Raw genomic sequence first — 16,212 nt, 5'->3', positions numbered from 1 at the left:
GTTTTGGCCGGAGTTTTGCCACATGTGGCATTTGGGGCATTTATGGTGGCGGCTAATACAGGGCAATTAGGGAGCCCACCAGGATAAAGCAATGGCCAGAAGAAGAATATGAAGTGCCAACCTGAAGACTTTTCTATACGGTGCCAATCCAAAATCTTGACTAGGACATACAAAGCCAACCACAAACTGAAATATGCAATCCCAACCATGAGGTGGGATTTGCAGTACCAACTAGAAGCTAACTGAAATACAGTGCCAATCACAAACCAAGACAAAAGTACCAACCAAAAAGCAGGATATACAATGCCAGCCAAGAGCTGTTCTTTACTGCACCAACCCCAAACCTTGACATAGATTGGCAATGACAAACGGGGAACTACAGTGCCAACCAGAAGCCCTGACAGACAGCCAATCACACACTGTTCTTTACAGTGCCAACCCAAGATATAAAGTGACAGCCCCAAACATTGACCGGAACATACAGAGACAACCACAAACTGAAATATGCAACGTCAACCACAAACTACGATATACAGTAGCAACCAGAAGGCAGAATATACAATGCCAATGCTGCAAGGGCTGTTCTTTACAGCACCAACCCCAAATCTTGACATAAAATGGCAAATCCGGTTACACAGTACCAACGGGAAGCTCTGGCAATCACAAACTATTCAGTGCCAACACTGTACTGTGATACAGTGCGCCAACCCAAAACTTAACAAAAACATACAGTGCCAATCACAAACCAGGATTTACAAAGCCAACCACATACCGTCATATACAATGCCAACCATGAGCTAGGATATACAATGCCAACCATGAGCTAGGATACGCAGTACCAACCAGAAGCCCTAACATACAGTTCCAATCATACGCCGTTCTATGAGTGCCAACCTTGAACCGAGACATACCAAGCAAACCACAAACTGACTTCCAATGCCAATCATAAGACAGGATATACTATACCAGAAGCTCTGACATACAGTGCCAACCACAAAGTGCCATATAAAGTGCCAACCTCAATGAATGCCATAAAGAATCAAGCACAAAGTATTATAGACACTGCCAAAGTTAAACTGTGCCATACAATGCCAGTTAAAAACCAGAATATACTCTGCCAACCACAAGGCATGATAGTCATTGCCAACCAAAAGCCAGGATATACAATGCCAACCAGAAAACCAGGGATACAACATCAACAAACTGTGATATAGAGTGCCAACGCCAAATCTTGACATGAAGTGCCAAACCATTACATACAATGGCAACCACAGCTGGTATTCTATAGAGCCACCTGAAAAAAAAGGATTTGCAGTGCCAACCACTTTCCAGGGTATACTGTGCAGTGGGGGGTGCAGAGGTGGGCATGGTAGGGGAGCCCCAGAGGTGGGCAGGGAAGGCATAGGTGGGCATGGTAGGGGAGCCCCAGAGGTGGGCATGGTAGGGGAGCCCCAAAGGTGGGCAGAGAAGGCATAGGTGGGCATGGTAGGGGAGCCCCAGAGGTTGGAAGGGTAGGGGGGCATAGGTGGGCATGGCACTTAGTAAGCTCAGGTTATCTTCCCCCTCCCCCCTAGCGGCAGAGAGGTGAATGACACACACTTAGGGTTATATTGGGGGCATCAGGCTGCTCTAACTGCCCTGCAACCTACAGGGGGTGCAGAGTTGTCAGATGACAGTGAGGGGGTCACACACCATTGCAGCTCGTGGAGGGGCAGAAAAAACACAAAGGAAGTTATATGTGGGGCAGTTTTTGGTGGGGCAGGCAGTACACACACACAAGCTCCGAGCAGCGCCCCCTCACACACACATGCAGTGGGGCAGTTGATAGGGGGGCAGTTTTATCACACCTGATCTCCGGGATCGGGATCGGGCTCGGCGCTCCAGCACCTTCCAGCCCAGGTCCGCCAGCACCTGAGACATGTTGTCCAGCAGTGCCGTAAAGCTCCTCCCCCTCGGCCGTACAGCGAGCTGCTGTGATAGAACCCGGAAGTGAGAGTGTCAGCAGTGATGGGGGAGCTGTCAGTAACGGGGGGTCCTTTACTCCTTCTCGTCCTTTTCCTTGTGTCCCCTGCCCGGGCCTCCCTCCGTAATGTCACCGGGGAGGTGCTGGGCCCGGAGGCCTGGGGGAAGGTGGCCGCCTTTGGGGACTTCAACGCTGATAAACAGACCGATCTGTTTATCATACGAGGCGGTAAGTACCGAACTGTACCACCCTGGAGTGTCAGCTCTGTGGGCAAGGCCCGATCCTTTGAGTCTGGCTGGGACCTGTAGTGCCAAATATGACTGGAGGGCCCAGATCTTGTGACTAAAGTGTCAGCTCTGCAGACAAGGCCCAAGCTTCTCCTGTCCACATCTGATCAGATCCATACAGTAGAGTGCCAGCTTTGTGGACAAGCCCTGAGCTGTGTCTGGCATGTGTATGGTGTTTTATATGAAGGGAAAGGCCCAGGCCTGATCAGTAAAGTGTCAGCTCTCTGGACAAGTCCTGGTCCCCTGAGTCTCACTAGTAGGGTTATATATAATCGGAATATCTGAATATTAGAGTGTCAGCTCTGCAGACGCGGCCCCAGCTTCCCCTGTCCACATGTAATCTGTAGTGTTCTGTATGAAGGAAAGGGCCCAGATCTATTCTATAGAGTGTCAGCTCTGTGGTCAAGCCCTGGTCTCCAGTGTATTGCTGGCATCTGTATGGTTTTATATGAAAATAAAGGGCCCAGACCCAATAATTAGAGTGTCAGCTTTGTGGACAAGGTCTGTTCTTCTGTGTATATAGTGTCCTATATGGAGTAAATAAACATTAACTCATCATTAAAGTGTCAGCATTGTGGTCAAGCCCTGGTCTCCTGTGCCTGAATGGGACTTTGGTATTTTAAATGCAAGGAAAGGGCCCTGATCTGATAAATAGAGTGTCAGCTCTATGGACAAGGCCTGTTTTCCTTTAACGCCCTATACAACTAAAAGCCCAGGATCTGATTTTTAGATTGTCAGCTCACTGGACAAGTCCTGGTCTTCCATGTCTGAATAGGACCTGTAGTGCCATATATGCCTGGAGGGTCAAAATCTTATTATTGAATCGTCAGCTTTGCAGACAAGGCTCCAGCTTCCCTTGGGATCTCACATGGGATCTGTAGTGTTCTAAATTAAGAAAGGATCCAGATCTGATCATTAAAATGTAAGCTTTGTAGACAAGTTCCATTCTTATGTGTCTGGCTGGGAGTCTAGGCTTTAGAGTGAAGGGAAGTGCCCATATCTGATCATTAAGAGTGTCAGTTCTGTGGACAAGGCCTGGCCATCCTGCTTTGCTGGGATGTGTACATTCACATATCACTGAAGGACCCACATCTGACCATTCGATTGTCAGCTCTGTGGACAAGTGCTGGTCTTCAGTATCTAGCTTGCATCTGTAGTGTCTCATACAACTAAAAGCCCAGGATTTGAACATTAGAGTGTCAGCTCTTTGGACAAGGCCTGGTCGCCTATGTTTGACCAGGATCTGTACCATCACATATAATTAAGTGGCCCAGTTCTGGTCATTGAAGTGTAAGCTTTGTGGACGAGACCCATCCAGTTGTGTCTGGCTGGAATACATAATGTTTATTATGTAGGAAAGGGCCCAGATCTGAGTGTCAGCTCTGTGGGCAAGGCCTGAACCTTTGTCTCTGCCTAGGATCTTACTGTTATTTCTGATTGAAGGGCCCAGATCTGATCATTAGAGTGTTAGCTTTTTAGTCGAGGCCTGGTCTCCTGTGTCATATATGATTGAGAAGCCTAGATCTACTAACAGAGTCACAACAAGATGAAAGTCGCAGAATCCATGTTTGAATTAATCAAATAATATTTTTTTTTTTCCATACCTACAACGCGTTTCGGAGGCATCAGAAATCCCCCTTCTTCTGGGCTGCGGACAGACAAAATAAAGAGGCCCTGTCCTGCACTCCATATGAATATAACCGGGGCAGTGTACAGTGTATCTGGTTATTATCTCACACACAACCCTGAAGAAGTGTGTTGTGTTCCAGTTGCCCCCGAAACGTGCTGGAGTTTTTGCAAAAATAAAATTCTTGTTTTTGCTTTAAGATGACGCATCTCCTCTATTGGCCCTCTACTAGTTGTTAGAGCATCACCAATGTGTATGGCTGGGATTTGTAGTTCCACATTGGACAGGAAGCTCCTGGCCTATCCCACCATGGCCATAGATTGTCAGTTTCACAGACCCAGTGGGTGGCCTGACTTCCTGTATGAAGCGTCACCTAAATACCTGGCTGGAAATGTATAGGACCTGGATTTATCAATAGATTGTCAGCTCTTCTTACAAAGGCTTCTGCTTTCCTCGGCCTTATGTGATTGTTATATCTGACTGGGCATTGCAACTACAAATGTGATTTCTGCCCTGGCATGCTGTCATTTGTAGTTCTTTGATTGCCATCTGGTCTACCCTCTAGATACGTAGCATATACATGTCTCATCAGATGGGGTGCTTTTGTTTAGCTCAGGGCTTTCAGAGATCTGATCTGCCCCACAAGCCACAAAAGATTGTCAGCTCTGCAGACAAGGAGTCCCTGGCTTCCTCAGTAATTATATTTGGCACCTGGCAGTCCATGCTGGTCTTTGTAGTTCTGTAAGCCCAGATAACTCTTATGTATCACATATCAGCTTCTATAGTGCAGGACAACGCAATATCCCGTAGGAGATGTCAGACAAAGAAAGTTTCAATGCTGACGCGTTTCGCAGGTTTCAGGTGCACCATGTTTCTGAATGGCACTGAGTTCTGTTAATGATGGAAAGATTATTCATTAGGACCTCACAGCAGTTATTAGCCTGGGTGGCTGATTTGTTTCAGGCCAGCGAGCTGAATTTCTTTCTCTCTGGGACTCCAAGGATGAGATCTCCACCTCGTTGTTCCCAGCTCCACCCACTGCTGCAAACATGGGCTCGCCTGCATTGACTTTGTCATTTGTGCTGCATTAGAATGCAAGAAGAACATAGAGACTCCTCTAACCTCAGCCGGACTGCGAATCTTTTTCTCTACCAGTAATTCTTCATCTTTTTATCATGGCAGAACCCTTGAAATAACTTTCAGGTCTTTGGGCTATAATTACTTTATCCACAGATCACAGTATATTAGTGTGGCGGTCAGTAGGAACAAAGTCTCTTCATTGCTGGCCATTGGTAAGAATGTCACCCCACAGATAGCCAAAGAGATCATTGGGGTCACCTAAACTGCAAATTGCTCAAAGAACCCCCAGCAACCTCTAGAGAACCCTGATAGAGAAACTTTGATAATTTTAAATGATACACAGCACTTTAGCAAACAGAATATCATTGTCTTCCACTCTGGTTATAGTAGTTATCCATTAGTTAGTTGGTTAATTGGTTATCTCCTGTTCCTCGCTCTCTCCCCCTCCACCCTTCTCGCTGTGTACTTCTCTGGGTGCAGTGTTGGACTGTTTGCCTTTGGTGAGGCCGTTTGCTCAGAAAATAAACACCAATCATCCAATATTTGTTATGTGTTGTCATTAACAGATGTGGAAAATGTTTGTAGGATTCAGCTGTGTGTTCACTTTATAAGGTGCGGCAGTCATATTGGGTGAATGGGGACGTCTTGCTTGTGGATGGATTATTTGGGAATGGGGTGGCCATTGGCTATACAAAACCCAATCAGGCTGATGGTTCCTGATAATAATTGTGTGATTACTGTTGATAAGTTTTATTATGTCTGTGCTATCATAATGGGCCTAATTTATTAAAGCTCTCCAAAGCTGGAGAGAATACACTTTCATCAGTAAACCTTGGTGATCCAGCAAACCTGAAATTGATTTCTTAAAAGTCATTTGCTATTTGCTAGCAAATGTTTTCCATCACGGGCCAGATTCAATACAGGTTTTCTGGATCAACCTGCTTCACTGCTGAAAGTGTATCCTCTCCAGCCTTGGAGAGCTTTTATAAATCAGGGCCAATGACCCCAGGACCACCCCTCTGAAAATGCTAGATGACTGATTGTCATGCTGATCCCCTGATTTACAACATACATGAAGTACCAGCCACTTAATTTTGGAGGTCCTAAATATTTATTTCATCGGGGCTATAAAAAGGCCTTTTTTTTAACACTCTAAATGGCATTAATATTATTACACTTTATTTATATAGCGCCGACATATTACGCAGTCCCTAGCCATGTCACTAGCTCAAAGGAGCTCACAATCCAATGTCCCTACCATAGTCATATGTCATTATTGCAGTCCAAGGTCAGTTTTGGGGGGAAGCCAATTAACCTAACTGCATGTTTTTGGAATGTGGGAGGAAACTGGAGTACCTGGAGGAAACCCACACAAACAAGGGGAACCTGCAAACTCCATGCAGATAATGTCCTGGCCATAATTCGAACCTGGGACCCAGTGCTGGAAAGGCAAGAGTGCTAACCACTGAGCCACTGAGCTGTCCATATATTAGTTTTTGGGAAATTGAAAAAATGCATTTGGAATTTGGAATTTTATATCCCTGTTTTAGACTTTGTTCCTCCAGTTTGGAGTAGAACGCTCAACATTTGCTGTACCATATTTTGTGAGGCTCCATTGGACCATGACATCAGGCAGTTGTCACCAGGGGGGCGGGAACCCCCTGGAGGGGGCAGCATTTGTTTTGTTACCAATTTGGCTTCTTCTCTTGGTGCTGTCAATCAAACCTAGGATTTCTTTGTACAGAGACCAGGTTGGAGTTGAGCATCATGGAAAGTGACAAGAGTCCCCAATGGAATGCACATTTATATGTATTTATATGTATTTTATTTTTTGGGGGGGATCTCTTTTTTGATCCTGATGGTGATGATATAATTCACCCTGATTCATCTACTTGTTTTGTATATTCACCAATTGCTCCAGCATTACCTGCACATCATTCCTTTTTTGGGCTGCCTGATGGTGACAATGGTGAATCCTGCGTGCACAATGGGTGTTCATACAACTGCATGCAGTCTGGGGCATATGTGACAGGGTGACCACACAGGAGTACAATTCAGACACAGAGACATGGAGTGGTCACCCCATAACAGTGCTGGAGCGAGGAGCTTCCTGGTGGGTTCACCTGGTAATATTTTAATGAATGACGCAGATTTTAAAAGATTTAAAAAATAAATAAAAATAATGATGTTACAGCTTGTATCACTTTGGTGATTCATATATATATAAATATAACCGTATTCTGAATCTGTGTGACAGCCTTATAGGTGTTCTGATTGTAGAACTTCCCTCCATAGTATGCAGGGGGGGTCGGCAGAGGAACCCAGCAGTGGGCTTTGGAAGAGGAACACGGCAGTGTGATTTAGCAAAAGGGACTCGGCGGTGGGGTTCACCGGGTGGACTCTGCGGTGGGGTTCACCGGGTGGACTCTGCGGTGGGGTTCACCGGGTGGACTCGGCGGTGGGGTTTACTGGGTGGACTCGACAAGGGGAGCTCAGCAGTGTTAGCCAGCAAAGGGACTCGGCAATGGGATTCACTGGGTGAACTCGGCGTTGAGAGTCACTGGGTGGACTCGGCAGTGGGGTTCACTGGGTAGACTCGCGGTGGGGTTCATTGGGTGCACTCAGCGGTGGGATTCATTGAGGGGGCTCGGCAGTGAGGTTCATTGGGGGCACTCCGCGGTGGGGTTCATTAGAGGGGACTCGGTGGTGGGATTCTTTGTGGGGACTCGGCAGTGAGGTTCATTGGGTGGACTCGGCAGTGTGTTTCATTTAGGGGCAATTGGCAGTGGGATTCATTGGGGGGACTCAGCAGTGGGGTTCATTGGGGGGACTTGGCGGTGGGATTCTTTGCGGGGACTCGGCAGTGGGATTCATTGGAGGGCTCGGCAGTGGAGTTCATTGGAGGGGACTCGGTGGGGGGATTCATTGTGGGGGGACTCGGCAGTGGGATTAATTGGTGGGGTTCAGTGGGGGGGGGGAAGCGGCAGTGGGGTTCATTGGAGGGGACTCCACAGTGAGATTATTTTGAGGGGGACTCAGCAGCAGGGTTCAGCAGCAGGCAGCTTCTTTTTCTCGTTAAAACACCATCATGAAAATTAAGGATAGCATAAAAATAAAAATGTGGGATTGGGTTTATGTTTAACCTTATCATTGCAGTAATAACTGGAATGGAATATAACTATAATGGAATATAAAAATATTCCTTGTGATTTAATTTCTGTCTAAGCAGAAATAAAGGTGCTGGACGCATATCTGAGTCTGTTTTTCATTTTTTTTTTATTTGAGACAGGAAATGATGTCAAAAGCATGCAGTCGCTTTTGAGAGTGAAAAAACATCATATTATCAATAAACAAAGCCTACCCCTAGTGGTAGAATCACGAATTACATTTAAATATAGGAATGCTTGTTGCACCAAAGTATGTATAAACAGAATGCTGGAAAGTTTCAAAGTTCTGTGCCAGTAAATCCTACTTACATTACAGCAATCTGCAATCTCCAAAAGCCAGGTTTGTTCTGCCAAGTAAAACATGGCACCTGGTTTAGTAAATCATGTCATATTCAATTGATTCATCACCAAGCTCTTTTTTCATTTATCCTGTCCTGTTTTTGTCATTTCAGGTAATGAATTAAGGATATTTTTGGCAGACTTGAAATCGACTCCATATTTTAGCCCGAAAGTCAAACTTGCATTAGAGTAAGTATATGTGTGAAAGTGTCTGGCAGGATTTGCTGAAAGATTTATAGACGGCAAACTTCGGACTGTTCCAAGGCTCCGCTTTTTATGTGATTAATGAAAGTTTGAATTATGGAGGAAGAATTTTATCCCTTAGCAGTTCTTCGGAACTATAAAAGGAGTGTACAGTCTGTTATGTCTATTTATTATTAATTATTGAAGCAAGAAAAGGAGATGAGATTGATGCATCTTAAACATTTCAGGTTTGCTGGATCACCTAGCTTCACCGATGAAAGTGTTGGAGAGCTTTCATAAATCAGGCCCATTCAGTCTATTTTTCTTTTCCAGGAATCAAGGGGTTGTGATAACCAGTGTGGTTCCTGGAGATTATAATGGTGATTCCCAGATGGATGTTTTGCTGACTACTATACCCAAAGGACAAGAATCTCCTCTGTCCATCGTCATTTACTGGGGACAGAACCAAACTCTCAGTAAGTCACATGACCCATTGTGCATCTTTTTGTGTTTTACATCTGGAGATCATTGCTTGTCATTATTATATTTCTTTCCCATTGATTTTGATATATAAATGTTCTTTCTCTCTGTTCTTCCACAAAAGTTGCCTCATTATTAATAAACAGGATTTATATAGCACCAACATATTACGCAGCGCTGTACATTAAATAGGGGTTGCAAATGACAGACAGATACAGACAGTGACACAGGAAGAGGAGAGGACCCTGCCAAGAAGAGCTTACAATCTAGAAGTATCACACAATAGGAGGGGAGATATGTAATGGTGGGAAGTAGGGAGGGTTTAGGAGACAGAAGAAGATGGGTAGGTAAGTTTGAAAAAATGGGTTTTGCACGAAAAAACCTTGACCTTCGGAGATTAAATCAAAGCTGTGATCCCTGTGCACAAGGTCAGCTCCGACAGTAAAGGTCTTCAGCATGTTATCTGTCAGTGGTACAATTGGTACAATTTCTGACACGTTTGTTAGTGAAGTCTGCCCGAGGCGCGTCACCTGGATTTTCCTATTTTAAAGACTTTGCTCTGTTTGCAGAAAAACAAATAGATTTGTGCTGGCGGAGAGCCTTGAGTTTTTGTTTCTTGAACAAGCCTTGTCAGATCTAATGAAAGGAAGGCGAGGTTTACAAATTCTAATGAGGTGATTTGACGGCGCTGGCTCCTGGATTCCTCTCTGGAATATTAATGTATGGAGAATAACTGTGAAAAGAACTAACCTTATGCTATGAGAAGGAAGCCAAAAGGTTTGCAGAAATAATATTGATTAGCTTTCCGCAATTGGAAGGGGTGCTATTGATTTTTGTGTACCCCCCATTATCATCTTGCAATCTGGAGGGTGTATTGAAACAAAATTGGGATATGGCCTTGTGATCTATCAGTAGCTGTCAATGTCAATGGGTCATGTGGATTCCTATGACCTTTAACTGGCAATGGGTCATGTGGTTCCCATGACCTCTTACTGGCAATAGGTCAGCTTATTACTGAAAGTTGTTGTGAATGAGCCATGTGGTCATTAAAGCAGAACTAAGGCTGTGGGACTCACCTATCCACATTCCATCGCAGAGTGCCACCATCTTCCTTTCTTCTTCTTCCTAGAGACAATTTCCAGGCATCCTGATTTCTCATGGCAGAATGACATACCGGTAACTTTCCTATAGAGTGCTGGAGTTCATTTATCCCCCTAGCGCATGCAAGGGAGGCCGGGATTGCTGGGTTAGCAAAACGGGTGCTACACATGCGCAGCTCAACTACTTAGCATTTCACCAACGTGATAAGGCTGGTAAGACAGGTTAGTGCAAAAGGGACTTCACCTGTCCCTTAAATATAAATAGACACATCTTACCTGGTGCTGATTGCCAGGGTGCATGTGCAGTGAATTAATGAACTCGTCCTGGCCAAGCAAGATGGCCGAATATTGCAATGAGGAAGAAAAAAAAAGAAAGGTGGCAGAACCCCCCAATGGAATGGGGATAGGTGACCTGCGTAGGTTTAGTTCTGCTTTGAAGCTAAAACATCTTCAAAAACTAATTCTAGGAATGTGTTGCATGCAAGACTAACCAACTTTATCAACCATTGTTTAAGATCAAGGTCTCCATTCCTAGCTTACCACCAAAATTCCCACAACTATCATTTATAAGTAGTCATATCTGTTTAATACTTGTCTTTTTCTTTCTTTAGATGCCAATCAAAGGTTTCCACTAAACATGACCTATACAGACGAGCCCCTTATAATGGAGTAAGTATGTTTTATTATCAGTAAGAGTTGCAGTTTTTGCCATTTCAGATATTTTGTATTCACCTGTAGTGTTTTCATATTTAAAATGGCATTATAAGGATTTTATTTCATGCTGAAGTTTATTCTGCTCATATTTGTCTTCCCTGGTCCCTCCCTCCTTTCTCTCCTTCTCAGCATATTCATTTTAAAATATAACTTTAATTTTTGTTACATACTTTATATATTGACCAATGACATCATTATTAAGTCACTTTCTTTCTGTATTCAAATCACTAATCATGACTAATCATGGCTCGTAGGGGAGGGCAGCAGGGAGCTCGACCTATTTCCCTAAAAAACATTACAGAATACTGCTTTGGTTTGCCTCTCAGGAGCCCTCAGCCCCAATGCAAGCAATGTGTTACCTTTGTGAGGATTTTAGCAAATATTACATTTCCTTGATGGTTGGTGTCAATCTGGGTGAGCAGACATTTGTAGGCAAACTGTATCTGCATGTATAAGCTTTCAGTAACCATCCAAAAACAGCCAGGTGGTTACTGAAAACTGCTGGGTGGTGCACCTGGCTAAAAGGGGCTGGGGAGAACACTTCATGAAGTCCCTGAATTTCAAAGTCTCAGACTGTACAGGCTTCTCATGTTAGCACTGATAAACATCAGGGATTATTAGTAGAAAGGGAAGGAGCTTGCTTCTAATTCAGATATAAGTGGTGATCTGGTATACAGTTTGGACATGGATTTAACGGGCTTCACAGACAGGGATGTTTCAGCAGGGTATTTTGATGTTTGGCTGGTGGTTATCCTGTGTCTGATTTTGCTTCCTATTCTGGGATCAGTCGCACCTATTGCATGCTCTGAATATCAGGCTTTGTTTAAAAACATCTAAAGCAACTCCACACTATTTGTTATTTTTTCTTTGGCTCTTTCAGCTTTAATGGAGACATGATCCCTGATATCCTCGGAGTGCCTACTGGAAGCTCGACTCCTGTCATCACATACGGCGGGTAAGAGCGCACAAAACTAGTTTAATTTTAATGTATTATGAAATGCCTCACCTTGCAGCATCTCTGATGTGTACCAAATGGACGTCTGTGATCTCTGGGATTTAACACTGCCATTAAAATTATCTAAGTGAAACATTCACTCCCTTTCTTAACACTGAAGTCCTGGGGTCCTATTATCTAACATGACAGGGTTGTAATGCTTTTAGATCTCAAGAAGCTGGCTAGTAATGACGTAGCAGAACTGGAGGTACCTAAAAAAAAACTATATTTTGAAGAAGAACTCCGTCTGTAGTTGTTGAAAGACTTTATATGGCTCTAAGGATTGGGGCACCCAGATGATTTTGGTAAGGTTTGAAATGCCGCCTGTGGTCAGAGGTAGTCAAAGCCAGTGTTTAGAGTTTTCCTGAAATTCATTGAGATGGTGTATTGCTGGGAACAATTGGGCTACGTACACACGTTCAATAATTATTGTTGGAAAACGAACAATTGTTAACGAATATTTTCTATGTGACCTGCACCCACCTCAGACCTGAACCCTACTAGTCATTTTGGGCTGAATTTGAATGCTGATTGTGATCCAGGTCTTCCCATCCAACATCATTACCCACCCTCCCAAATACTCTTTTTTCTGACTATAATATATTTGATAAAACAAAATTTAATGGAAAATTATGGTGTGCAGGTTGGAATTGCTGAAAGGGGGCAAACTCCACATTACTGTCTATGGTTTCTGAAGGAAATGTTCAGCAAGATGACCGTTTGGCCATATAATATAAATAATAAATAAATTCAATAAATATAAATGTTCCTTAAACATAAAATCTCTGGCCAGAGAACTTTTGTTCTAGGCCTCAAATTTCCACTTTAAATAGTCAATCCCATAGAAATAACTATTGCTCTGAAAACCCAGTGTCTGGGCATTCTTGTCAGGGCTATCTAAATAGAGACATAAAGACTTGCAACTTGTCTAACGTTCTTCCCCTTCCACACATAAAAAAATTGCAGTGTCTGGCAGGCCACATGTTATTTAGATAAAAGAGGATTCGTAAGTCACTCGTCAGCTTTAATGAATTGTCCCTAATCTATTTATGTGCAGAAGCATTTTCGTAGAAGCAGCATGCACACCTCTTGCTGTAGATGCTAGCGGCCCTGTGACAGCTTCTGCATAATGCATGCATCATCCACGGGGCCCTCGCACGTACACAAGAAGCCTTTTTTAATACATAGCATCTTTTTTTTTTTATTTCCCCTGTGCTGTTCTTTTTCTCGTTACTGCCACGGTGAGAGTACTCGATTAAAAATATGAGAAGTCAATCAGATCTCCCTTAGATGGAATTCCGCTGTTTTTTCACATACTGCATTTCAGAGACTTAAAAGAAGAAAAAACACCAATAAAATTTCAGGATGAAGCTGAGAAATGCATCAGATTTGTAATAATGCTGATTATGTGCAGTGTAATTACCACAAATAGTGCATGAAAGGCCTGGCCTCAGCTTTTCTCTTTTAGAAAACAATGATACGTTAAAGTTTTAAAATTTTACTAAAATCAAAATTAAAAAAAAAACACTTTTAATCCAGCAGATCTGTCGATCCATCAGAAGTTTTTTTCGATTGGGTCCCGCATTTTCCCGGTATCTTTCTTCGGCCCGGTGAAGTACTGGACGCCGTCATCTTCTCCTGGATTATTCTTTGTACGTCATCTGATATTACAATGCTCAGGCACGAGATCGGGTGGCATAGATGGGAAAAAATATTGCCAATCTCACTGTGCATGCGTGCGATCTACAATTTTTTTTATCCCATTAAGGAAAGAGCTCCTTCTGAGCATGATGCATGACGTATGGGCTCTGCGCTCCCATTCTGTCTTGATCGTCACAGCATTTAAGATAGAAAGGAGAGATGCTGCACTTGAAAAAAATAAAATAATAGGTAGATAAAATTTTTACTTTATATGTAAAGGTTGTCTACTCTTTTATGTAAAAATTCCATGTTGTGGGCACTCATTGTGGCTTCAAAATCTAACTCTTTGGGGTCATGTAACATCTACAAATATGGGGCCATTTTGTATTTTTTCTGTAGTGACTGGTATGTAGATTTTAAATAATAAAGGCCACATGGAAACTTTTATTGCATAAGGTGCTGATAAGTTGTTGCAGCATCCCCGGTTTGAGTCGTGTTCATTGGTCCTCTTGCTTTTGCAGTCTTATCTACAAGGCTGCTTAATATAGCTCAACAAGTGTGATGTGCATGTAGAACTATCCCATGCTTTCTTATTTGAATTGGCCTGGTAATGTAACCTTAGGCCCTTTCCTTCACTATCTTGTCCCTGTGTATTCTTTTACATATTCCTTTCCTATTAAGTTGAACCTTGCTCTTCTAACCTAATATCCTAGTGTTGTCAACATGGTAACAACATACCATACTAGAGAATGTAGAAAAAAAAGCAAAAACTTTTCTTCATTGAAAGGATACCTACCTCCACCACCCTATTGTTTACTACCTACAGTTACAGGTGCTCTTTAAACACCAGTGCATTTTTAGCTGGCACCCAGGTCAGCCGTCATCAGCGTTCCCTCATGGCTGTCATGTTTTTCCGCAGCAGTTCCAGGCCGCGTAATCTATTCTAATGAAGATCAGATCGGTTCCTGTACGCCAATACATTTAACTCCCTATGACAGCTCCCTCTTGTTCCATCTCCTGACTTGTTTTTCTCAAAGCTCTGTCCTCGTTATGCTCGAGCCTCGCCGCCTTCCCAGAATTGATGGGATATTTACTGCATGAAGCGTTTTTTGAAGTCGTACGTACTGTGAGCATAAATCAAACTCGTTCATGCAGCATCGTGGAGAAAATGTATTTGCCTTGAGCGTATTCTCCTTCTAGGGTTTCTATAAGTGAATATTAGAAGCTTTTCATTATCGGCTCATTATGTTGGATGAAGGAGACGAGAGACTGTAGTGAGGGGGGATTTTCCGCAGTAGCAATTTTATTTTCCAGCGATATGGTTAAAGGGACACTGACTTCTTCCTCGCTAGTGCTAAATGCAATATTTGTTTACACTGGTTGGAAGAAGTACATTTACCTCCGTGCTTACCTAATGTACATATTCAGCAATTGTTTCTTTCCTGTTATGAGTGTTTTCCCCGCTGATCATTCTTCATTTTCAATTCACATTTTTTCTTTTAAATAATAAAAAAAAAATGAATTTAACATGAGGTCAAAATAACATAAAACATTAGTGGGTTAACAACCAGGAATAAACACAATATACGATAAAAACAACAGCACCTAGGATAGCCGTTAACAAAGGGTGGAAGCTAAGAAAATCTAACACACAGTTAACATTCCTCGGTTATATCTCTCATATCAACTGCTGTCATTTATGTTCCCTCATACACTAAATTGTGAAATCTTCCATAATCTGTCTCGGTGAATTCACCTAGTATTTTTCCTAATTTATTATAAAAGAAAAAAAAGGGAGGTTTGGGGGTATGGTAAATAGGGTTTTGAGTCTGATATAAGGTATAAGTTATGAACGTATATTGAATTAGTGGGGAAGGCTAGTTAGTAAGTTTTTCCTCTAACCTGTTTTATGTGTGCATGTGACTCACATTGTGTTCACGGATCCGAAGCAAGAGCCTGCAAGTAATCCTCACATTTAACAAACCTAGTCCAGTAAAACTATATTTGCCTGGTCGCATCCTTTGTGCCTCCCATTGAGGCCGTGAGATCATTGATTGTAATTTGTTGATGCCTTCAAAACAATGAGTTATGTGGAGGCTCCCCTGCTGATGCCAAAGTATCGGGATGCATGCTCTTGCTGCGTCTCTCAGTCAAATCAAAATTAACTTACGAAAGACTTTCCGTTTAAAGCTGTTGGGATGTAGTAGATCGAATCCTGCTTCAAAGGGTCACATTTTATTCCTTAATTATAAAGTATTTTTATGCACCATCCCTTTACAACAGTAAAACAATTTGTCGTGTGACGAGCCTATACGTCAACATGTGCTATTTTGCATGTTAATGTTGAGTTGCATTGAGGCAGCTCACCATTTTCCACATTTTCCCAAAACAGCACAGCACACAGATGGTTCACATTTATTATGCACTAAATTCCAAGTGTTTTGGATTGAGCTGCTTGGTTACATTGGAGCACCATTTATGATACATTTTATTGCAACACAATACACTGCACTCTATTATTTTGGACTAAACAAACTCAGTAGTGTGAAAGGGCCATTAAAGTGAAATGGTGCTAACGCATTATCCAAGATATACCAAAGCACAAAGAGATTTGAGAATTCACAGGAAAGGTAAGTA

The 16,212-nt window shown here is 42.8% G+C and overlaps 2 protein-coding genes across 4 annotated transcripts in view; one reads left to right on the top strand and one right to left on the bottom strand.

The window, feature by feature from the left end:
• The window catches only part of PHKB (phosphorylase kinase regulatory subunit beta), a 171,496-nt gene extending 169,518 nt beyond the window's left edge, over positions 1-1,978 (bottom strand). For 2 of the 3 annotated variants that reach the window (XM_072422461.1, XM_072422460.1), the window contains exon 1: positions 1,848-1,959. In XM_072422461.1, coding sequence (XP_072278562.1) covers positions 1,848-1,920 — 73 coding nt within the window. In that variant the 5' untranslated portion in view covers positions 1,921-1,959. Of the gene's footprint in view, positions 1-1,847 lie in introns of all 3 variants that reach the window. The other variant, XM_072422462.1, reaches the window with a different exon arrangement.
• The window catches only part of ITFG1 (integrin alpha FG-GAP repeat containing 1), a 161,101-nt gene continuing 146,854 nt past the window's right edge, over positions 1,966-16,212 (top strand). The window contains exons 1-5 of the mRNA XM_072422463.1: positions 1,966-2,191; positions 8,577-8,652; positions 8,980-9,122; positions 10,838-10,895; positions 11,821-11,895. Coding sequence (XP_072278564.1) covers positions 2,008-2,191; positions 8,577-8,652; positions 8,980-9,122; positions 10,838-10,895; positions 11,821-11,895 — 536 coding nt within the window. The 5' untranslated portion in view covers positions 1,966-2,007. The remainder of the gene's footprint in view (positions 2,192-8,576; positions 8,653-8,979; positions 9,123-10,837; positions 10,896-11,820; positions 11,896-16,212) is intronic.

The sequence above is a fragment of the Pyxicephalus adspersus genome, chromosome 9 (assembly GCF_032062135.1).
Source record: "Pyxicephalus adspersus chromosome 9, UCB_Pads_2.0, whole genome shotgun sequence".
Classification (NCBI taxonomy): domain Eukaryota; kingdom Metazoa; phylum Chordata; class Amphibia; order Anura; family Pyxicephalidae; genus Pyxicephalus; species Pyxicephalus adspersus.
Note: the sequence above shows the minus strand (reverse complement) of the source record. Positions and strands in the feature narration are given on the sequence as shown.